Source organism: Chelonoidis abingdonii, chromosome 10, assembly GCF_003597395.2.
Source record: "Chelonoidis abingdonii isolate Lonesome George chromosome 10, CheloAbing_2.0, whole genome shotgun sequence".
In the NCBI taxonomy this organism is placed as follows: domain Eukaryota; kingdom Metazoa; phylum Chordata; order Testudines; family Testudinidae; genus Chelonoidis; species Chelonoidis abingdonii.
The window spans coordinates 62,451,435-62,476,934 of NC_133778.1; the positions used below are offsets into that span (position 1 = coordinate 62,451,435).

Below are 25,500 nucleotides of genomic sequence, written 5' to 3' on the forward strand. Positions count from 1 at the left end.
GCTGAACAACAGAGACCATTCCTAACTTGGTAAACAGCCTCACAATAGCTAAGAGCAGCTCTGTGTAGCTCAAAAGCTTGTTTCTCTCACCAAAAGAAGATGGTCCAATGAAAGACTCACCTTGTCTCTATAGTAGCTAGGGAAATGACATACAAGCAACAAAGTCTCATTTTGAAGATCCAATGTTGAATCGTAGGTTTTATAACTACTTTTGTCAGTCAGCAGAGGTAACTGCATATTTTCAAGCATTACAGATATGCTCTATGTGACATGCAATACTTTAAAAGGTACAAGTCTAACCTTTGTGATGCATGATTTATCATGTATTGCTACAAGCTCCCGTTCGCTGTACCTATCCTTCAGTGGAATTACACATTCAAGAGATGCCTTCTGTGACCTCTCTTCAACAACTTCCAAATATCTCCTCACAAGAGCAAACATTTCAGGTTACGTAGTGCCTCTTCTGGTTCCTGCTGTTTTCAACACCTATTAGCTTGGGTGTCTATGCTTTGTGCCTCAGAATAGGCGATGCACAAAGAAATTTTATTTACCTTTGAACTATGTATTGGCACCCATCACAAAAATATCTGAGCACCTCCTAGTCTTCTAATTCTTAGGGCTCTCTTCTTAAAAGGATATGCTGAAGCTCCAACCCATTTCCAAGTTAAGAGTAGCATAGTGCTGTGCCTAAGCTCCAGCTGCCCCTGCTGGTCAGTCCTGGATTGCCTTAATTCAGCCTGCTCTCAATTACTCTTGAAAACAAGATGCCAAATTTGCAGCAGCATTCCTGGTAAAACATTTATAAAGTTGAAAAACGATGTGCTGTTTATTTTAGTAATTTTGGTAAATTTGTTTATCGATTTTTAAACTATAACAATTTCGTAATCATTAATGGGTAACCAAACTCTAATATTAGGCAAGTTTCTATTTTCAGCACACTTTACAAGTTAAAGTGCTTAAACTACCAAATGACATGTAACAAAATAGAATAGTAGAGATAGGCAACAGTTTTATGTCTATTACTCTGCCTTTAATTCCCTATCATCATTTTGATGAGAATAAATTTCTTTCAAGATTTGTTTAGGGAATATATTAAAGGATAAACACACTGGTTGGGTTAAAAGAACATCATGGTGTGGCTTTCTCCACCCAAAACTTGATTTCAAGATTTGAGAACAAAAAAACCTCAGTTAATTCCTGTATCCCAACTATTTTAATTTGTGTGAACTTCTGATTTCCAACAAGGAAAAGAGGCACTGAAATGACACAAGAAAGGCTGCTATGGGTTTGAAGTACATTGTAAATATAAGTACTAGAAATTTCATTTAAAAAAAACCACAATTTGATTCAAGATGTCTGGATAAGTGTTTTGGGGTAATTTATTTGAACAAAAGCTGACCTAAAAACTCAGAATTTAGGTCAGCTGCTAACATATATACTCAAAGTTTTGCCATTTAATAAAGCGTTGTGCACCAGGGAACAAATTTATATATTTTTTGCATATCTGCTATGTCAGTTATCCTTTAAGTTTTTGGTAAATTGAAAAGAATAGCTCGTCCTTAACAACCAGTCCACAACACTGTCAATGTTCAGGATGTTTTTACTCCTGCTATTGACCCACTCCCATCTTCATTCTGAAGAACTTAGAAATCTTTCTTCTTTTAGGGACCTCTCAAAAAGCACTTATACATTTCTGCAAGAATATTGGCTTCTCATGAACATGGAGAAAGTAGTATAATGGGACTCCTCCTCCCCCATTTGCTTCTCCCATACAAAGCCCAGGCACAATCTCAGCCCCCAAACTCCTGGGTGCACAAGGACTGCTCCCTTGTACAGCCCCTTTAGAATTAACTATCCCAAAAGGTATGTGGGGTAAGAGCAGGCAACAGACTCACCATCTTCATGCCACCCTGCATCAGAGAGGGAAGTATGTCTGCTGTAGCATGCACTCCCCTTCAAACTGGGAAGCACCCCAAGAGATGGTACCTCCTGAAATAGATTCCCTCCCCGCAGACCGAATAAGAGATTCCCTCCCTCCTCTTATTTTTAAAACATGAGGTAAGTTTTCAATTACATCTTAGAAGGTTAAAATCAAATTCTTTTCTCACTGAATTTTCCCTTCACCTATTATGTATGCATACTATCCTCTTAATATTGGGATTCTGGCATGAATGATATTTAAGCATTGGTTTCCAAACACAAAGAATTACACTGTCCACAAACGATATACTGAAAAAGTAGGTAACATTTAGGCTTATCAGTTTTCTCTCTCTCTAAATTGAAGAAAGTAAATTCCATCCATTTTTCAACCACCACCATAAAAAATTAAGGAGCAGGGATCTGATGTTCACCCAAGTGCAAATGTTAGTTCATCAAAAGTTGTGCATGTTGTGTTTACACATAGAAATTGCACATGCACAAGTGGACCCTAGGGTGAGGTTCCAAAGAAGAATCAGGCCTGAAGTCTTTGCTGAAAAACTATATGCATTTGACTTTCAGCACAGCAGAATTATTCACAGTAATTATTCCATCAAAGTCACTCAAGGTTATTAATATGGACGTCTACATCATGGATAGTTTACTTAAAATATAATTTAAAAGCAGAGTGATAACAAACCTCTTGATAACATTTTTCTGGACAATTTATCACTGGATTTTTCCTTTTCCGTTTCATCTTTTGTGGGCTTTTCTTCTTTCTCAAAAGACTGCGTTAACAGGATCTGACTTTTCTCCTGTTGAAAAGTAAGATCAGTCATAATGGAAACTATTTTAAGTGAAGTATGGATGTACCAGAAAATTGCTTTGCAACATGTTCGTTGATAATGGAAAAGTAACCAGTGTAATAACAGCTTTCAGATCCTCTTAGAATCAGAGAACTCACTTCAAACAAAAACTGTTATCAAAATGTATAGAGAAAATATGGAAAGTAGATGCATTTAAATATTTTATAGCATATACACATCAAGGACATATCCCATTTCACGATTATACTGAAGTGTTCTAGGTGTTCAAAAAAAATAAAGCATAGGCCAATTTTTTAAACAGTGAATTGCTCAGTTGACAAATAGGCTCCTCATTGCCAGTTTTTACTCCCTCCACCAAGCAACCACAGTGAGAATGCTAAGTAAGCCTTCATAACACAACACCTATGACAAAAACTTCTTGAACAAGTAGGTTTGAAGGGGGACCAGCTTTCCAATTTCACCAACAAGCTGCTTCCTTCAGCACCCATGGCACCCTGGAGCAGACACCTCTCCCCCCCCGGCCCAAGTTTTAGTCAGGGTATATAGTAAAAGTGACAGATGGGTCACAGGCAATGAATTTTTGTTTACTGCCCGTAACCTGTCTGACTATTTACTAAAAATACGTGACTAAATCGTAGCTTTAACAATGGAGAATGGTAAAAAGGAATACCCCATCTGGATGGATGCATTTCTTCTACCACCATTGATTCCCCAGGACTGTGATGGAAAGCTTCCTGTGCCTCAAAGGCTGAAGAGTCTAATGAAGTATGACCCACTTGCCTGGAAAGTTATAGAAAAATCTGTGTTTAGCTTTTATTCCCTAGGTAAGGCTGTGTGTGCTTTGATCTGTCAGTGGTGAGGATATTTACTCTAGGCATATTGCCTTAACAGAATCCACACTGAAATTCAAATAGAACTTTCTCATCAGAGCTCTTCATTTGCTTGTCTGTTCACACACACTGAGATATTGTTCACTTCCACTGTTAATAGTCATCTGAGTTACCCAGCTTGTAAAGTATCCTATAATTTATCCTCACTTTCTGAGTTCAAGAGCTCTAAAATTTGACTTAAAAGGATTCAGGGCCTGTTCTCAGCTTTCACCCACAACCTCTGGAATTAACAAGCATAAATGGTAACCCAGTGAAAAAATCCAGGCCACTGAGTGAACATATAAAATAGTCCTTGACTTTTCTTTTCTTTTTTTTTTTTTTTTTTTTTTAATTAGTTAAGGAAAATGCCCTTTAAAGGAGAAAAATCTCAACCCTATTCAGAGACTATGATGGACTCGTAGGCAAATAAATTACTAAGATAGAAACAGTCTTCTCTTTATGAAGTTGATGAGGATCTTTATTTACCGGAGGCCGTATACAATCCTAAAGCATCCAATTTTTGAAGAAATTAGCTGTTCGTTTGCCATCATTTGTCTAGATAAGGTATTATCTCTTTGTAAGCACCTTGTAACATAAGACTAAACTGAAAAGGTCTAATACTAAATGGCTGTCTCTGGGATTCACTGCTCCAGTTACAATTTCCATCATTCAATATTAAAATTCCAAATTTTATATTTGTATAATATAATATAGTTTTATAAAATTGCATTTCTGTAGCATCGCTCATCTAGGGACCTCAAAAGTACTTTATAAATATTAACAAATTAAGCCTCAACACTCTTATGAGGTATTATCATCCCTCATGTCTGCAAGAATCTATCAGTCATAAGGGCTAAGTATAACTCAAAGTATATGAAGTAGACAAAATGATTGTTTCTGGGGCCAAACCTAGAACCACAGCCCAGTAGTCTGGGATTGCCTTTCCAGCGTGATTATTTAGTAGAATATAGAAGTATTTCATAAAATTAAAAAAAAATGACTTATTGGATAATTCTACAGATAAACCCTGGACATGACAGAGCACTTGTGTAATCTTTATGACCATAGATCATTTATCCTCTAACTAGGTCTGTCCGTAGAAGGAAATGCTCTGGAGGCTTTGCTGCCCAATGCACATTGAGAGTAGTGCCTTGAATGATGTGATTCACATAATAAAAACATGCTCTTCCAAAACTAACTTTGTTAGTGATCTTTTGAAATGAGTAGTTCAACTCATTTCACGTCTCTCATTCTAACCAGGTTTGAAACTCTTGGTTTTGGAGAAGACCACCTGAAGCTTTCTGGAAAGAGGATTCTAACCCAAAAAGTTTTTCCCCCTTGTTGATGGTAAACATTATGAATCTCAGCACTGACAGAATATTAACAAGATTGGAATTTCCTGCACATAAGACATAATGCATTAAAAAACTAATAAAAAACAAGCTCATTGCCATTCCCAATCATTTTCTCTTCTAATATCATATGATAGTCTTTCCATTCCACTAGTACATCAGGAGGATGTTAAACAACAGCTACTAAAGTTAGATATTTTCAAATTAGCAGGTCTGGATGACTTGCATTGAAGAGTTTTAAAAGAGCTGTCTGAGTTCATCGCTGGACCGTTAATGTTGATTTTCAATAGATCTTGGAATATTAGGGAAGTTCCAGAAGATTGAAAGAAAGCAAACGTTGCACTAGTATTTAAAGGGGTGAACAGGAGGATTTGATTTTTTTTTGATGCCATTACAAGTTTGTTTGATGGAAGTAGTAGTGCTGATATAATGCTTGGACTTCTATAAAACATTTGACTTGGTACACAACATGTTGATTAAAAATAGAATATAAAATTAACACGGATTAAAAGCTGGCTAACTGATAGGTCTCAAAATATAATAAGTAGGGAACCAACATTGAACAGATAGGTTTCTAATGAGGTCCCACAGGGATTGGTTCTTGGCCCTACACTATAACATTTTTATCAATGACCTGGAAGAAAACATATCAGTGATTAAGTTCACAGATAACACAAAAATTGGGAGAGTGGATGAAGATGACAGGTCACTGATACAGAGTGATATGTATCACTTGGTAAGCGGGATGCAAGCAAACAAAGTGTTTTTTAATATGGCTAAACATAAGTATATACATCTAGGAATAAAGACTCCATACTTACAAGATGGGGGAGACTATCCTGGGAAGCACTGACTCTGAAAAAGATTTGCGGTTGTCATGGATCATCTGTTGAACATGAGCTCCAAGCACAATGCTGTGACTAAAAGGGCTAATGTAATCCTTGGATGCATAAACAGGGAAATCTCCAGTAGAAGCAGAAAGGCTATTTTGCCTCTGTACTTGGCATTGGTGCAACCATTGTTGGAATACTGTGTTGTGTTCTGGTATTGATAAGTTAAGAAGAATGTTGATAAATTGAAGATGGTTCAGAGAAGAGCCACAAGAATGATTAAAGGACTAGAAAATATGCCTTATAGTGACAGACTCAAGGAGCTCCATATATTTAATTTAACAAAGAGAAAAATAAGGGGTGACTTGATTAACAGTCTAAGTACCTACATGGGGAACAAATATTTATTTAATAGCAGGTTCTTCATATCTAGCAGAGAAAAGTAGAACACAATCCAATGCTGGAAGTTGAAGCTAGACAAATTCAGACGGAAAATAATGCATAAATTTTTAACAGGGAAGGCTACTAACCACTGGAACAATTTACCAAGGGTTGTGGTGGATTCTCTATCACTGGCAATTTAAAAATCATGATGGGAGGTTGTTCTAAAAATGTATGTACCAGGAATTATTTTAGGGAAATTCTATGGCCTGTGCTATAAAGGCAGTCCGACTAGATGATCACAATGGCCCTTTCTTGCCTTGGACTCTGAATAGCATACCTTAGGGAAAAATTACACTTGTGCAATAGAAGAAGCAACATTGTGACCTTAACATCTTTATTATGTAGTACACTAAGCTAATCCATATTGGATATTCATTTTTACCACAAAGTTACAGAGGTATATCATCTTTGGCTGCTTCTATGTTAGCCAGATAAGAAAAAACATGGTAGACACAATTTAAGCATATATAATATATTGATAAGAAATGCTTTCCACACAATAACTAATTTACATTACATAAGAAGTTTAAACTCTCTGGCCAATTTAGCTGAATTTAAGAAGAAGGGTATCACATTTGTGCTGCACTGCAAAATTGGAGTGCAGTAATTGTTTTAACGAGTAACTAACAGAGAGACAAGTGCCTAATCTTTGTTGGCACTCCTTCACAGCCAATGCCTTCTACAACTGGCAAACTATCAACTGGCTAAGAGAGTGGTCAATCAAAGTCAATATTGTAACGTAATTCATTGCATATTAAGATAACAACCTAGACTATCATGGAATAATACCAATCCCACTTCCCTCTCCAGTCTGGAAAAACTGTTATTTTCCCCATCCAAGTACTCACAGACTATGGTCAAAAAACTGCTTTACCTATTCCTTTGTAAATTAAATAAACAGAGTGTTTCATCTCTGTAAAACAGGCTCTCCAGACCTTGAATAATTCTTGCAGCTTTTTTCGGAACCTTTTCCAGACTGTCAACCTCAATTTTAAAAGTGTGGGCACCATGTTACAGTAATATTCTCACTGATACCATATATAGTGGTAATACTATCCTCCTCCTTATATATCCAAGGACTGCATTTGCTCTCTTAGCTGTCAGTTGATTATCCACCATGAGCCCTAAATCCTTTTCTGAAACACTGCTATCTAAAAAAATCCCTCATCCTGTAAGTGTGATGTGTATGTCTGCATTTAGCTATATTAATACACATTATGCTCAAGTGAGCCCAGACTACCATGCGATCCAAAGTGCTCTGTATAATTGGCCTGTCTTTACAATTATTTATCACTTCACCAATCTGTATCATCTGCAAACTTTACTAGCAGTGGTTTTATGTTTTCTTTCAGTTGATCGATAAAGATATTGAATACCATCAGGTCAAGAACAGACCCATTGAGGGACAGTTGTGAAATAGTCCTATTGACTGATGACTGCCCACTTGCAATTACTTTTTGAGATCTATCAGTTAGCCAATTTTTAATCCACTGTGTGTTTTGTATAGTGCTTTTTTATTTTCATTTTAAAAACAAAATGTCATGTGATACTAAGTCAAAAGCCTCACTGAAGTTTAAGTGCATTACGTCAATAGTTACTTTTGCCAATAAAACTTCTGCTCTCATCAAAAATTTGTATCAAGCTTGTTTTGACAAGACTTGCTTTCCTTAAATCCATGTTGATTTGCCTAAGTTATGCTGCCATGTTTTATTTATTTTTTTAATCCTGTGCCACTCTCTCCATGATTTTTCCTGGGATCAATGTCAAGGAAGTTGGTCTATAATTACCAGAATCACCCTATGAACCCTTTAAAAGTATTACCATAACTTGAGCTTCCCCAGTATTCCAAGATTTGTTAAATATCAACATCAATGGCTCGGAGAGTGATTTCGCAGATTTCAAAGTCTTTGATAGTAATTATCTGGTTCTACAAGTTAAAAGATGTTTAAACTGTGGCAGTTTCTGCTTAACATCCTCCTAAGTTACTGCTGGAAGAGAAAATATTTCTTTATCACCGTAAATTGTTAATAAACTGTCCAGCTTCTTTCCAAATACAGAACAGAAATATTTATTAAACATTTCTATTTGTGCATCATTACTGACTATTTTAACGTCCTTATCTGTAACAGATACATACTATTGTTGGTATTTCTTTTGTTCCTTGTATTAAAAAAAATCTATTTTACTGTCCCCTTAATCTTACTGGCCATAGTTTTTATTTTTTTTTTAAATCTAATGCCTTTAGCTTTCCTTATCAACTGGCTACATTTAATGATGGCTGAAATTAAGAGAAGCAAGGGAAAGTCAAGGAAGTGCATTACTTTACCACTGCATCCCACATCACAGTGTGAATCTGCACACAACCTGGATCCACAGAAGCAGCAAAGCTTACGAAACTGGAGGAGAGCTGAGTCCTACACACTGACTTGGAGATGATAAATTCTGCTGCTAGCTGTGTATAGGCATAGACCATACCAACATATTGAACAGGGAACAGCAGAACCTGTGCCTCCTTCAGAGTGAGGAGTTCTGCTAGTAAAAAAGTATGCAGAGAACAAGGCACTGCAAGGAGAAGCACTAGTGTTTGAGCTGCTCTCTCCAAGGGCACAAAGCACACCAGATCCAGCATTACCACGGGCACCTCCTAGCAGGCTGATCACACAGATTTCACCTTCCCAGGTTGAGGTGACTGAACTCAACAACTGGGAGAAGGTGAGGTTACTTATCTTGTATGGTAGCTGGAGTTCTTTGAGATGTTTCATCGCTATGTTGCTCCATACGAGGATAGTTTGTGTGCGCGCAACATAGTGACAAAACATCTCAAAGAACTCCAGCTACCACACACGATAAGTAACCTCACCTTCTCCCAGTTGTTGAGTTTAGTCATCTCAACCTGGGAAGGAGAAGTCTGATCAGCCTGCTAGGAGATGCCCGTGGTAATGCTCATCTGGTGTGCTTTGCGCCCTTGGAGAGAGCAGCTCAAGCACTTGTGCACTTTTGACTGGAGATTTTTGTTAGCAGTGTCCATGCCATTTGTCTTCCCATGCTCTGCTGAGCCACTCCAGTTCCTTCTCAACCTCAGAGTGTGGAAGGACACCAAAGTTGAGAGGAAAGGAGGATGGGTGATGGGGTATCCACAGAGACAAAATATCTTTCAAAATTGCAGTTACTGTACAAGGTAAGTATCCTCTCCTTTTATCTTTGAATCACCATCCTTATGGGTGCTCCACATAAGACGACTCCATCAGTGCAGAAGAGGGAGCAGATTCTGGTGTCTGCTCTGGTGGTATGTGTTAAGACACTGGAGGAGTGGGAAGGGGCATAGTTGTCTAGTCTGGTGTGAAAGGGAACGGAGGAATCTCCTCCTCTATTCTCAGCTCCTGTTCCTCTGCAAGGACTTCTTGAGGAGGACATGGAGAGACCTGAGGTGTTGGTGGCTGAGACTCTTAGGTGAGGTCAATGCAAGGGGCACAAGGGTTCCAAACGTCCCACTGAAGAGGGGATAAGGAGGAGAAGGAGCAGGGCCCCAGGGGTTTTCCTGTTGGCTGACTCCTGGGGCTTTGTCCTCAGGAACACCGCAAAGAAGAGAGGATGGAACAAGAAGGTGGTATAGCCTTGGATGAATATTTCTGAATCAGAGGAAGTGTCCTCTTTTGTGTCCAGTGGTGAAGCTGAGGTCATCAGTACCTTTGTATGAGGATGACTAGGAGTGGGGTTGCAGGGGGAGGGTTGCTGGTTCCAGTTGCCGCATGGGTGCAGGTAAGAAAAGCCTCCTGGTATGGGAGGGAGAGCCCTTCTCATAGGGGACTCATGTTCCTCCAAAGTCTGAAGGTTCTTGTGTGAGAGGAACCTGGATAATACTAATGAGCCAGGGGACTGCTCCTCCGGGTGAAATACCTCCAGCAGTACCGGGAACAGTACAGATGATCAGTCTGCATGCTCTGTGTGAAGGTAGATGGTACCACGTGAATAGAAGATGATTTCTTCAAAGAGACTTTACTCCTTGAGGAGTCCTTCCACTTGGAAGAGTCTGATGCCAGTACTGACTAATCAATTATTCAGGGCTGTTCGGCGGTGGCCTTCTAGGTACAAGAAGCCTCTCTTGGTGTTGCTGATAACTCAGTACCATGACAGGTAGAAGCCTCAGTGGTATCCACACAAGAATGCGAGGTTTCTTTGCTCTCAGATTTAAGAAGGGACTTCTCTCTTCCTCTATCAGGGAGACTGGGGTCTCTTATATTTAGATGTCTTCTGAGAGACTGATGCTGTCCACTGACCTCAGCTTGCTGGCGATGGAGGGCTGGGAAGAGTAAGGCCCCCCCAGGTTTAAGGACGTGCTCCATGAGAATCTGTTTTAATCAGCCTTCCGTCAATTTGAGATCTGCTCTTGAAACCGGAGCTGATCTTACACTTTGATAGGATGTGAGCCTCTCCAAGGCAGTGCCGGAATCTAGAGTGCTTGTCACTGTGGTGAAAGGACTTGTGGCAGATCAGGCAAGGCTTGAGTTCTGGGGTCTTGGGTATAACCCACTGGCTGAGAAGGCCCAAGCAAAAAGGGGGGGCCAACTTTAAAGAAAATGGGAACACCCCCTTTCCTCTCCCCTCCACAAAGCACAAACCATGTTAAGTGAAAACAATATTAAAATAAAGGAAAGAAAAAAATCTGTGTCAATTAGACAGACACTATAGAACTCAGTCTCGAGCTGCAGGCAGTTGAGAAAGAACTGGAGTGGCATGGGTCCGCTCCTCCTGCTATACATTTCAGGCAAGGTCCAGTTTAGTTACTAGCAATTAAGATCAATACCACAGTTAAAGCCAATATGCAGAACTTCAAGATAAACTCAAAACATACATGTTTGTTTAATATGGCTCCTAAAAATAAGAAGCTAGCAAATTATCATATTTTACATTCTAACTATAAAACTGCTCTCTACTTTAGTATCTGAATGATTTCCAGTAGTGTTAAGCAATTTAAAACTTCTTCAAAAGATGTTAAAGCAGTTGTGAATTAAAAACCAAAAACCAAATCAAGCAAACCAAAAAACTCTAAGCCACAATTCTAGGTCATGATGAAAGACAAACAGTACTTTGGCCAAAGGATATTTTGGTCTTATGTTGTGCATTTAAAAAAAGAAAAAAAAAAGCGAAGCGGGGGGGGGGGGGAGGAGAGATAAAGGATGGTCATGATTCTTTTCCAAATATTTGTGAAGTAAGTATTTTAAAAATAAATATAAATCATTTTGTTTGCAGTTTGCATGTTAAAAACAGATCTAACTGAAGGCTATTAATTCTGACAAGGTGGGTGAGATAATATCTTTTATTGGACCATCTTCTGTTGGTGAGAGACAAGCTTTTGAGCATACACACAGGTGACGAAGAGCTCTGGATAAGCTTGAAAGCTTGCCTCAGTCACCAACAGAAGTTGGTCTAATAAAAGATATTACCTCATCCAACTTGTGTCTCGAATATTCTGAGACCAACATGACTATACCACCACCAGCATATGATAGTAAGTCTTTCTTTCAAATATTCTTTGAAGAGCAAATGACTTCAACTAGGTTTCAGTAGCTTCAGTTACATGATTTTTACCTGAATGTCCTGTGATATTTCAGCTGTGGGAGGCGGTGGAGATTCTTCACACACAGCAAAGCTCCGAACTAGCTTTAACTTTGTATTTGACTAAAGAAAAGTATTTTTAATTAAAAACTACAGTTAAATGTACATCAGAATACCTCACACTCAATTAATTGATATTACTACACTCATTTAACTACCAAATGCATAACAAATTGGCTGGAATATGCATGTTTAATATTTTAAAATAAAATCAATCTTTTCGAAAGGGAAAAATAAACAGTCACAGCTCTGAAGTCATCATATCACCACAACAGAATAATTCCAATTAATAAAAAAAATTAAATAAGAGGCGTTGGAAAGGCATTTCCTCTCTCTAGCAATAAGAAGCCACCAAAAATATAAAGGCAAACCACAAAAGCAGACAACTAGGCAAGACAAAAATCCCAAAGCAAAACAAAATCTTTACTGCCAAAAATAAAGGCTATAACTAAACTCAAGCCATTCTTCACAAAGTGACAAGGCTTCATCAAGCATGAAGGACTTCCGTAGCATGCCAGCACACAGATCTACTGTACCTTGGACCTTTTTCCTGTTTGTCCAAAAGACTGCACTGGCCGCTAAATGGTGGGCACAACAAAAAAAATGTTCATATTAAGCTTTATACTTAGACTGTAGGAGACACTTATTAATGCAAAAATCTGCCGAGAAGAAACAAAGTAGTTATTTAATAGATTTGATCATCATGTAAGTAAACACACGTTTTTAGCCTGACGTTTGTCAGTTATCCCATTTTCCATGGCAAAAACCCCAGGCTTCTCATCTTCACTTTGTATCTTGCAAAACATGAGTATGGGGGGGGGGGGGGGGGAAAAAAACCCAACTTATCAGTTTTGTACAAATTGTTTTACTTTATAAAGTCAGGACCACTTAACAGTCTCTGGCAAGTCCTATGTTTGTAGTTCTCACGGGGAAATTTCTTTGGCAACATTATAAGAAAGTAGATTTTATAATCCTGCTAGCTACTGTTCCCTGAAAACCCACCTGAAGAGCTGTTTATAAGCAGTGCTATTTTGACAAGGGAAAGGAGTAGGAAATGGTCCACTAACCAAGTAACGTTTCCTCTCCTCCTTTCCTCCTCCCCAAACCCCCCAAGTCAGAAAACTTGACATTTAAAGAAAGAACAGTAAAAAATTAATCAATTTTCTATTTTTATATATAAAATAAAAATTAACTTACTACATGTCTCTAGCTATTGCTATGCCTTCTCTCTCTTTCTAGCTTAACTCCACCTTTTCTTTACTCTTTCCTGCAATATACAGGGGTTACCAAACTTCTTCCACAGTGCGTACTACTTAGGGCTTGTCTACCGATAATTTTTGCATAGATTTATCTATACTGATCTAGAAATTTATGTAGCTAAATCAGTGCAAACCCCAATGTGGATGCAGTTATACAGGTATAAAGGTGCTTATATTGACATAGCTTATTGTTATTACTAAACTGATACAGTTAAATTGATACAAAAACCTATGTGTAGGCAAGCCTTTGTAGAAATTGTTTTGTGGACTACCTCCCTGACTGCTTATGTGGAAGAGAAATTAGTATACAAGGAGTAACATTTTAAAGAAAATACTACAGAACCACTGAATATTGAAGAATAAAATATTCAGATTTATTTTATCTACAACCTACTGTTGTGATGCCATCAACAGAGTACCTAGTGGAGCATCTCTTTGGAATGAGTCTACAAGAGGAGTGAGGGTGAAAGAGGTAATTTAAGATAACAGATTTGCTGAAATGGCTCTAACCATATGTACTTGGGCATTCAGCAACAGTAATGTCTGCTCTTCAATTATTTTTAAAAAAGTCACTTTTGCACATCTTATCTTAAAAAGCATCAATAAACTTCAACCATGATCTCAAAAAAAGCTTTCACCTACGAAGCAGAGTGCATCATAACAAAATGAGGAAATGTGAAAGGCTTATAGTATCTTTGGATAACAAGTGTTATCAAATGTTGCTGTCTTCTCCTGCCCCCACCAAATTAGACCTCTGTGTTATATCGGATGAAAGGCTAGTGCCTTAGCCCTTGTCTACACTATGAGTTTAGGTCAAATTTAGCAGCGTTAGATCGATTTAACCCTATACCCGTCCATACGATGAAAGCCATTTTTGTCGACTTTAAGGGCTCTTAAAATCAATTTCTGTACTCTTCCCCAACAAGGGGATTAGCGCTGAAATTGACATCGCCAGGTTGAATTTGGGGTAGTGTGGACACAATTCGATGGTATTAGCCTTTAGGAGCTATCCCAGAGTGCTCCATTGTGACTGCTCTGGACAGCACTTTGAACTCAGCTGCACTAGACATGTACACAGGAAAAGTCCTGGGAACTTTTGAATTTCATTTCCTGTTTAGACAGCGTGGCAAACTCAGCAGCACAGCTGACCATGCAGTCCCCCCCAGAATGTTTCTACGCTCCCATCATCATCTCTGTCCCTGAGGTTATCGCAGATTAGAAGGTGAAAAAAAAAATGCACTCGTGAGGACATGTTTTCTGAACTCATGTAGTCCTCCTGCACTGATAGGGCACAAGCGTAACGCATGGAGGCATTCAGTGGCAGAGGCCAGGAAAAAATTGCTGTGTTTGCTTAATGGCAAGAGTATCATGCCTCGCTAGCAATGTCCGAGTCAGGTCACTGTGTCATATGCACTCCGTGCTGTATCAGCCTTGGGTGGGGGCATGACCACTTTGTGAGCAGGAAGGCCATAGATATAGACATTGCATTAGGTAGCTTCTGTAGCTAGAGAAAACATTCCTGTGCATTCAGCAAAGTCTGTGGCAAATAAAGAGAAGCCCCGTAGTTCAGTGGTTATCACATTCACCTAACATGTAAAATGTCCCCAGTTTGAAATTGGGCAGAAACAGGTCACTTTTCCTTTTTCTGACTCCTCTCCTGCATTTTTAGTCTTAGAACAGATCCCACTGCGAAATTTTACTTTGAATTATATCAATTATGAATTAAATAAGGAAGCTCTAAGTTATAGTCCCAGGTTCCTTACCCTTTCAGCTGCTCTGATAAATGAACATTTTTTTTAGGGGCAGAAAAAAAATTTTCATGAAGCCTTTTATAGGGACTAAATGCTATCTAGGACTCTGAAATAATCTTAACATGGCTCAGAGTGTAATCCTTCATTCTGGATTTGTCATTCCACATGTTGAACTGCTCCCTACTACTGTCCAGGCTTCATGAACCATGGAAGCAAGGGGCAGGCTGGGATAGGTACGATTGTGCGGAAATGCTGGATGGGAGAGCAGCCTGAGGTAGAAGCCTCCAGCTCACATGATATTCCAGGCAGGACTGAATCTCCATGAGACGAAACTTAAAGAAGAGAATGACCTGGAGTCACTCCCATTCGGTGCTCTAACAGGAGGATAGCCATGTCTGTCCAGGTACCCCAATCAACCTCACCAAGGTCTGCCAGCTGAGCGGGACTCCAGCTGCTAGAAGCCAGCAGATGGAGCCCCAGACCGGTAGCGAGCTGAGCCGCTCAGCCTGCTGCCAGTCTGGGGCTCTGGCCGTTGGCCCGCTCAGCCCGCTGCCTGCCTGGGGTTTCGATCATCCAGGCAGGCAGCGGGCTGAGTGGGGCCGGCGGATGAGACCCTGGGAAAAAGGCACAAAATGATTGTCTGCCGTTGCTTTCATGAAGGGAGGGAGGGAGAGGCATGACAACATGTACCTAAAACCACCCGTGACAAAGTTTTTGCCCCATCAGGCATTGGGAGCTTAACCTAGAATTCTAATGGGCAGCGGAGTCTGCAGGAACTGTGGGATAGCTACTCACAGTGCACCGATCTGTAAGTCGATGCTAGCTGCGGTAGTGAGAATGCACTCTGCCAACTTAATATGCTTAGTGTGGACACACGCAATAGACTGTATAAAATCGAATTCTAAAAAAACAGACTTCTATAAAATCGACCTAATTTCATAGTGCAGACACACCTTTAGTTAGTACAGCTTTTGTAACAGTGCTGAACATGGAAAAATGCTGAAGTGAAGGCTCAATTCCTGTATTATGGAGAGTCTCTCTTCTGATTCATTATAGAATGAATCATGTACAAAGTTGAACAAATAGTATTTCAGCATAACACAGAATGATATTTAAATGAGCCACAGTGCAACTAGAGGCCCTATCCATTCATCTACTGGTTATACTGTAATAATCATACCCATATATACTAGAGTAGGGTTGAGCATTTGACTGGTCCTAAAATAATTGCTCAATTGACCGGTCAAATAATGTCAAAAATGGTCAGTTATTTTAAATCAGTAATTTATTATAACACTAACAAAAGATTGAAACTTTGTAGTGTCCTATAGACTTAGTCATAGATAGGCACGTGTGACTAATTACAAAGGACAGTTTACTTAACTCAGTTATTTTAACTCAAATATGTGAACCAATGAAATGAAGCTCTAAAATATGAAATTATTACCTTTTAATGCAATGTTAGGTTAGCATTTAAATGTAAATGTATTCAAGAGAGTAATTACAAAAGAAAAGTGAAATTAAACAAACTCATAGGAACTGTACAGGAAAAAAATAGTTTCTAAATTCACTTATGCTAAGTAGGCAACAGGACAACTCTTCCAAACAACTGTTCATCTTTTTTCCATGTGGGGATGGTGGTGGAGAGGTGTAATGATTGTGAACCCTTCTCTTCAACTCCCATTCCCTTCTGAGTAAATTTCTGTATGTTGGTCTAGTCAGTTAGATTTTTTGGACTTTTTCCACATGATCAAATATACTGATTTCAATTAAAAACACAGAATACAAAGTGTACAGTGCTCACTTCATATTTTTTCTTACCAATATTTGCACTGTAAAAAAGATACTATTACTTTCAGGGTCGACCTTAGACATATGCAGCAGCGTAGGGCACCATGAAATTTGGGGCACCATCCCTGTGACCAGCCCTATCCCCTGGGCGCTTGCTCCCCCATGAGCTGTGCCCACTGCAAGGGGCAGGGCCGTCCCTAGGAGGGTGTGGGATCCCACACAACTCCCTCCGCCCCACCTCTTACCCTCCCCCAAGCTCTGCCCTCAGCCCACCCTCATTCCACCTCTTCCCCCAAAAACTCCACACTCACTAGCAGCAGCAGGAAGTGGAGGAGCCCAACGCTAGCCAGCTCTACTCTGCCAGCTCCCAGCTGTGGCACTCCCCTTCCCGCTACTTGTGAATGTGGAGAGGTAGGGAAAGGATGCCGAAAGCGGAGCGACGCGGCCCCAGCCCGCTCCGCTTCCCTTGCACCAGCCCCGGCCATGTTGCTTGGGGTGAGGGGGGGAAGCAGGACCAGCGCTAGGGATTTTAGCGCCCTAGGCACATGGCAATTTTGCCACCACGCGCGCTGCTCCCGTAGCTCCAGTGGAGCTGCCGCAGTCGTGGCTGCGGACCGTCGGCTGCTCCCGCGGCTCCGGTGGAGCTGCCACAGTCGTGCCTGCGGACGGTTGGCTGCTCCCGCGGCTCTGGTGGAGCTGCCGCAGTCGTGCCTGCGGGAGGTCCACCAGACCAGCGCAGCGTGAGCTAGTTTTCCCGTTGTTCTGATCTGGTCCTGCCATGGAATCGACTTGGGCAGTCCACGTTGTTCTATTACTTAGAGGCCGCGGACCATGCTGGCCCTCCGTCGTTGTCACGAGCTGCGGTATGGTTCTATCGGGAAGGCGCTTGTCTGCTTTCCTCAGGGAAGGGAGGTCCACCAGACCAGCGTGAGCAGCCGACTGTCCGCAGGAACGACTGCGGCAGCTCCACCAGAGCCGCGGACCAGCGGACCCTCCGCAGGCACGACTGCGGTAGGTCCACCGGAGGCGCCTGCTGCCCCCTCCGGGAAAACGCTGCCCACCAATAATCCTGGCGCCCTAGGTGATTGCCTAGGCCGCCTAAATGGAAGCGCCGGCCCTGAGGGGGAGAGACGTAGGGAAAGGTTCCCCTCCCCCGGACTCATTGGTGGCGAGAAGCAGAGCGTCGCAGCTGGAAGCTGGTGGAGTAGAGCTGGCTGGGACCGGGCTGTTCTGCTTCCTGCTGCTGCTGGTGAGTGCAGGGAAGGGGGGGGGGGAATCCCTTCCCCCAAACCCCCTTCCTTTAAAGACATGGCTGGGGCCAGGGCAAGGGAAGCAGAGTGGGCTGCTCCCAGAGCCCACTAATCCCCCGGGCCACTCTGGGCCCGTGAAGCCCCCAAAAATGCCCACCACCACAGCGCCTGCCTCCCAGACTTTGGGAGGGCGAGGGGCAAGAGACCTGGGGCTGCATAGGGCACCGAAATGGCTAGGGATGGCCCTGATTACTTTTGTGTATTTCAGTTCACCTCATACAGGTACTGTAGTGCAATCTCTTTATTGTGAAAGTGCAACTTACAAATGTAGTTTGTTTTTTTTAACATAACTGTACTCAAAAACTAACAACGTAAAACTAAAGCCTACAACTTGATGCATGAAGGAGCATACAGAAGTTTCGCATATTTGGCATGTAAATACCTTGCAACACCGGCTACAACAGTACTACGCGAACGCCTGTTCTCACTATGCGGTGACTTAAATAAGAAATAGGCAGCATTATCTCCCGTAAATGTCAACAAACTTGTTTGTCTTAGCAACTGGTTGAACAAGAAGTAGGAGTGAGTGGACTTGTACGAGGTGATGTGAAAAAATACTATTTTTTTTAATCTTTATTACAGTGCAAATATTTGCAATAAAAATAATAAAGTGAGCACTGTACACTTGGTATTCTGTTGTAATTGAAATCAGTGTATTTGAAAATGTAGAAAACAACCAAAAATATTTATAATACATTTAAATTAGTATTCTACTACTGTGACAGTTCGATTAAAACTGATTATCCTGACTATTTTTTTAAAAATCTAGGTTTTTTTTGTGTGTTAGTTGCATGCATTAACTGCGATTTACAGCCCTAATTGTAACATCTTTGGGGCAGGAACAGTGTCTTAACCTGTTTAGTAATCAAACAGTTCCTGTCTATGCTATATTCTGTTAATTCAGAGATCAAAAGTAGATCTTAACATTTAAATGAACTGTAAAAATAGTGATCTCTCTCTTTGAAATGTATAGCAAATCATCTGCAAATGGTGAAAAACAGGCAACTGCCTAATGTTAATCCCTGTAGCTAATTACCAAGGGGTTCTCAAATGGGAGGGGGTCATGAGTTGTCAGCCCCCACCCCAGATCCTGTTTTCAATCCAGTGTTTTTAATTTATAAGGGGGGGTCATACCCAAGAGACTTGCTATGTGAAAGGGATCACCAGTACAAAAGTTTGAGAATCACTGTAATTACCAGTGAAGCTTAGGAAATGCGTCTACTTCAAAGTCTCCATGATTGCCCATTGTTCGCCTAAGGACTTCGAGCTGTCAAGAAAAGGCCTGGAACTGTATAAAGGTATCTTGGGTCCTGATCCTTTTTATCTCACATCTGCTTGATGCTTTATATAGGGTAAGCTTGAGTCATAAGAGTGAGATCTCTGGTCCCATCTGGATCACCCTGAATATGAACATTGGACTATGATCTATGGACTTAATTCTGAAAGAACTCTTGGCAACTACAAAGCTCACCATCTCTTTTATGCATCTGATCTCAGAACTGTACTCATGTATGTATGCATACTGATCTTTTAGCCAATACTCTCTCTCCTTTTTTAATAAATTTCAGTTTAGTTACTAAAGATTGGTTGTAAGTGAGTATTTGGGTAAGAACTGAAATATTCATTAACTTGGGAGGTAATGTGTTTGATCCTTTGGGATTGATAGAACTTTTATATGATGACTAAGATTTTCAGTAATCCTCATAATATTAGACGTGGGTGTCTGGGTGGAGGCCTAAGGCTGAGATGCTTTAACGGAACTGTTGTTGGCTTCTGGGTAACCAGTAAGGTATTATAGAAGTTGTTCTGTTCTGACTTGATAAATCTAAATATTAAAGAATCCCCAAAGCTGGTGGATATTTCGCCCCATTCTTTGCAGTCTGCCATAATTAAGTAACCCCATTGTGGGTCCCCTGGTCACATATACATATAATGGTTATTCTAGAAGGTTCCACTGAAGATGCTCAACTTTCAGTTAGTTTACCTCCTCCCTCCCACCCCCCAAGTGGTATTAGCATTTAGTAAACTGAGTTATCAAGACATTTAAGTAAGCACCATGAAACTATCAAAAAAGTAGGCTGCTGCCTGCATCAGGGCATTCTTGTTGGAATAACTGACAATATTTGGCGAAAGTCAGATAACTGGACAATTGACCAGCTTGCAAGCCTATAATAGAGTGAAGTAGTCAAACAAATTCACACAAAACTAGAAGAAATGTTTTCCCAACCTCTTTCTGACAATATGCTTTTAATAAATCTGCATATTTACCTATATGTATTCAGGGTTTAAAGGCTTCAGCCAAAGCAGTTACACATATGAAATTATAAATCAATCCTGGGAACACAAAACCACAGCCCATAAAATAAGGAGTCTGCCAACATGCCTTTTCAAAAGGCACCAATAATACCAAGAGAATGACACAGTCCAACATGAAAGTTACCACAAAACCCAGTACAATAAATGCATTTCATATTTCATTAAGCAGAGTTACAAATAACCAAATTACAATTAAATTCAATAGGCAGTGTTGGACAGCACTTTCTTCATCATTTTAAAGCATCAAGCATCATTTAAAAAAGTGAAGCAAGTCTCAAGACATGGTGGAATACAACTGTGCATGGAAGGTAACAATTGTCTTAAGTTTCAGGAGGAAACAGCAAGATTTTGATATCTAAATGAACAAATACAAATATATTGGTCACCAAATAATAACTCATCTTGAGAGAGCAGCAGAGAATCCTGTGGCACCTTATAGACTAACAGACTTTTTGGAGTGTGAGCTTTCGTGGGTGAATACCCACTTCGTCAGATGCAGGTAGTGGAAATTTCCAGAGGTAGGTATATATGTGCTAGCAAGCAAGCTAGAGATAACGAGGTTAGTTCAATCAGACAATGATCTCAAACTTTCACAGGTCTTGGGTGGCAGGACAATACTTGCCCACAGACAACCCGCCAATCTGAAACGTATTCTCACCAGCAACTGCACACCGTACCATAATAACTCTACCTCATGACCAAACATGCAACAAACCTCAATGCCACTCTGCCCACATATCTACACTAGCGACACATCACAGACCTACCCGATCACCACATCATCACTGTTCATTCACCTGCACGCCATCAATGTATACGCCATCATATGCCAGCAATGCCCTCTGCTATGTACATTGGCCAAACTGGAAGTCACTACGGAAAAGATAAATGGACAACAAATCAGATATCAGGAAAGGCATATACAAAAACCTGTAGAGAGCACTTCAAGCTCCTGGCCACAGCTATAGCAACACTTAAGGTGGGCCATCCTGGCAGCAAAAAAACTTCAGGACCAGACTTAAAGAAAAACTGCTGGAGCTTAGTTCATTTGCAAATTTGACACCATCAGCTCTGGACTAAATGAAGACTGTGAATGGCTTGCAATTACAGAACCAGTTTCTCCTCCTTGGTTTCACACCTCTACTGCTAGAACAGGCCTCATCCTCCTGATTGAACTAACCTCGTATACTCTAGCTTGCTTGCTAGCATATATATACCTACCCGAAAAATTCCACTACCTGCGCTGGACGAAGTGGTATTCGCCACGAAAGCTCAACGCTCCAAAACGTCTGTTAGTCTATAAGGTGCCACAGGATTCTCTGCTGCTTTTACAGATCCAGACTAACACGGCTACCCCTCTGATACTTGTCATCTTGAGAGAGTTGCAGTCTGTTTCCGCTTATGTGAGATTTAACTCAATTCACATCACTGTACTGGGGAGGAAATAAGAATGTATAGAATAATTCTCGGGTTGTGAATACAGAAAATAGCAGCACAGATACCATGTTGACAAACAGAACAAATAATAAAATGGTGAAGAGATCAGTTTAGATAACAAAAGATGGGATTTGCCTTTGTGACTACATATACATGTGAATTCTCCATAACCAAAACCACAAGACAGACTAAGGACAAGCCCACACTACAGACTTCTGCAGGCACTGCTGTGTCAGTCAGGGGTATGAAGAAGTGTGCTCTGGCTGATCTAGCTGTGCAGCAGAAGTCTGAAGTGTAGAGACAGCTATACTGGCAAAGCGGTCAGCTTTTCCTGATATAACTTATTTCACTTATGGGAAATGGTTTTACTATACCAGCACAAGCACTTCACTGGCAGAGTATACTAGGTTCCTAAACCAGTAAGGCATTCCTAGTGGAGGCACAGGCTAAGACATATCAACAACATAAGTGACATGCAGTTCACATTACATTCACTTGATATCTTTAGGCATTTTATTCACAGACATTTCTAACGCAGTCAGCACTATGTTACATGAATGTCATCATGGGATGCATGGGGAGGGAAAGCAAAAACTGGACACGCAAGTTATACCACACGACATTGAGGAGCACTGACCAGGTGGTGAGAATGCATAGGTGGCATTTCTGTCTCATTTATTCAATCACAGATAGTGAAAATGGCTCTGATTTCAAGATTTTTTTTTTGAAGATACACAGAGATGCATTTAACAGCATCAAAGGTGGAGCCCTGAGATCAGTCTCGAAGACTGTTCCCCCCCCGCCCCCCCACACACACAGAGGTAGGAAATGAGGGAAAGAGAAACCAAGGAGTATTTATGGAGGTTGTGGAATTTGTGTTGGAGAGGAAGGATGAAGTATAGGTACAAAAAGAGATATTTGTTTAAGTTAGATTTCTAAAATTTCATCCAATTCTATCAAGAAACTGAGAAATCTACATAGTCATTGAAACTCCAAAATGGAATTATAAATCTTTAACATAAAATTTGTCTTTATTTTATATAATGAATGCATAAGTGTCCTAGCTCCATACCTCGCACAAGCTCTCCCTCCACCACTTGTACTGCTTCCTTTCCACTACCTCTCTCACCAGCTTCCCAATGAGGCTATCCCCTTCCCCAATCTCAGATAGCTAGAGCCTTCCAGTCACATTTTTTCTTTACTAGTGACAGCATGGGTCTTTATGTTACTTCTGTAATTGATTATTCACAGGGTAATATCACATCCACAAATTAACAATTATTTTTAAAGCATGGATGAAAGTATATTTATGATTGCAATCCATGTACAACATAAAAATCTTAAGATATTGTGATGGGGCAAGGCCAGATGGCTATAATAAAGTACTGACGAACAGGTATGTTAGCGACAGGCTAAACAAATCCCTAGAACCATGGTAACCAAATGGCAGTTACTCCAGGTTAATCAAGGCACCTGGGGACAATTAAGACCTTTCTAGAAGGCAGTGGAGATAGCTACATTGATTAGAACACCTGCAGCCAATCAAGGCAGGCTAATCAGGGCACTTGGATTTAAAAAGAAGCTCACTCCAGTCAGGTGAAGAGGAGCCAGAGGAGAGGAAGCGCCTGTGAGGAGCTGGGAGCAAGAGGCACAAATTGCTGAGACTGAGAGGACGTGCTACTGGAGGATTGAGGAATTATCAGACAATCAAGCATTATCAGACACCAGGAGGAAGGTCCTGTGGTGAGGATAAAGAAGGTGTTTGGAGGAGGCCATGGGGAAGTAGCCCAAGGAGTTGCAGCTGTTACAGGAGGCACTATAGACAGCTGCAATCTACAGGGCCCTGGGCTGGAACCCAGAGTAGAGGGCCGGCTGGGTTCCCCTCAAACCTCACAACTCCTGATCAGACACAGGAGAAGTTGACCCAGACTGTGGGTTCCACCAGAGGGGAAGATCACTGAGGTTAGTAAATCCGCCAATAAGCACAGGATCCACCAGGTAAAGGAGGAACGTTGTCACCATACATTAAAACAGGCTTTTTCATGCAGTAAAAAAATCTGTAAGTCATGAATGATTCATGGTAATTATTTTTCAAAAAATGGTAATAATGTCATATGTTCTAACCAACATCACAACTACAAGGTGGATTCAAGCAAAAATCTTGCGATAACTTGTGCTTTTTTTTTTTTTTTTTTTAGGGCTGAGACTGATCTCTTTTTTGGAAAGCAGAATGCTCTGGCACATTTTTAATAAGTATTAAAATAATTATAAAAATATTATAAATATAAATGCTTTTGCACATTTTTAATAACTACAATTATGGTGCATATTGTAGGATTGCTATAGTATAACAGAACAAAACAATCAAGTTTTCATACTACTCGTAAAATGTGTTAATAGCATCTTTTGACAAATTATACAATTCCTAAAATAATTGCGTATAAAATATGTTTACTCTATAGGCTCATGTCCCTATTAGTTCATTCACTAACCAATAAGAAATTAGCATACCGAAGCACAATATCTTAATAGATGCTTTCCATAAAACTGCTCTTTCACATATGTGCCTCACATTTCGAAGCCTGTTTAAAAATAGAGAGTCATGAGAGAAAAATTGGACAATTTTAAAAGGTGATTGTCCCTCCGAAATTACAAACTTAAAGCTTCACTAAGCTAAATCGTTACAATCATGGGTGGGCACCTTCCGCAACATATGTGAATGGTTATATATTGTGAGCAGTCGATTTGCTATGTGCTGTACAAAACGGAGAACGTAATTCCTACCCTTCAACTAAACAGATGAACCAAACAATGGCTTTATCACAAAGCCATGGAGTAAATTCATTTTAATTATTTTTTTTTAATACATACAAGTGTAACGTGATTTTGCTGGCAGATTAATTTTGTAGGCTGGGCAGAGAAAAGAATTTTAAGAATGGATTTGAATGAACTGGGACTGCTTGCTGCTGCAGGATAAAGCACACATTCTAGGCAAAGAGGCCATTATGATGGAAGGAACAAAGGATATGTCTACACTACCACATAATTTATGTCACTCAGGGTTGTGAATAAGCCACTCCCCTGAGCGACATAAGTTACACTGACCTAAGCGCAGGTATGGACAGCACTATGTTGATGGGAGAGCTTCTGCCAGCTACATAGCTACTGCTGACTATTGGGGGTGGATTAATTCAGTCGACAGGAGAACTCTCCCCTGTCAGCTTTGCATCGCTACTCTAGAGAGATTACAGCAGCACAGCTGCATCCAAGCAGCTTGAAAGCATTGGGAGAGCTGCAGGAGCCGTTGAAAGGCAAAGAGTATGAAAGGATAATGGCAGCAAATTACCCACAGTAAAAAACAACAAACAAAAAAAACAATGTAGCAATGGATCCAAACTGTCTTCTCCAGTGATTTTCATTAACTTGATTAATTTATTCATACACTACTTAAAGAGACAGGCAACATAATTCAGGCATGCCTGAGACTGATGAGTTACTTTTCTTATTCAAATTGTGCTTAGAATGAGGTTTACAAGTGCAAATAAATTACTCAACGTACTGCAACTACTCAACATACTGCAACTCAAGTATTCTGGTATTGGGATCCCTACTGTCATGGATATTTAGTTTCAAAATGTCAACACTAGCTTCCAGAATTGGGAAGCGTCAATTTCACTACACTAGGGAAGGAAGGGAGCAAAGAAAAGCGAGTGTAGAAAGTGCATTAAAGTAATCCGTATTCTTCATGCAATAATATTCTGGCTAGTTTATCTATTTTATC

At 40.4% G+C, this 25,500-nt stretch overlaps 1 protein-coding gene across 5 annotated transcripts in view; it reads right to left on the reverse strand.

Moving 5' to 3' along the window:
• R3HDM1 (R3H domain containing 1) overlaps positions 1 to 25,500 on the reverse strand; it is a 94,368-nt gene that overhangs the window by 64,984 nt on the left and 3,884 nt on the right. For 4 of the 5 annotated variants that reach the window (XM_032782294.2, XM_032782354.2, XM_032782314.2 and 1 more), the window contains exons 3-5: positions 12,392 to 12,433; positions 11,829 to 11,918; positions 2,618 to 2,732 (exon numbers count right to left, since the gene is read on the reverse strand). In XM_032782294.2, the coding sequence (XP_032638185.1) occupies positions 2,618 to 2,732; positions 11,829 to 11,918; positions 12,392 to 12,433 (247 nt within the window). The remainder of the gene's footprint in view (positions 1 to 2,617; positions 2,733 to 11,828; positions 11,919 to 12,391; positions 12,434 to 25,500) is intronic. The other variant, XM_032782364.2, reaches the window with a different exon arrangement.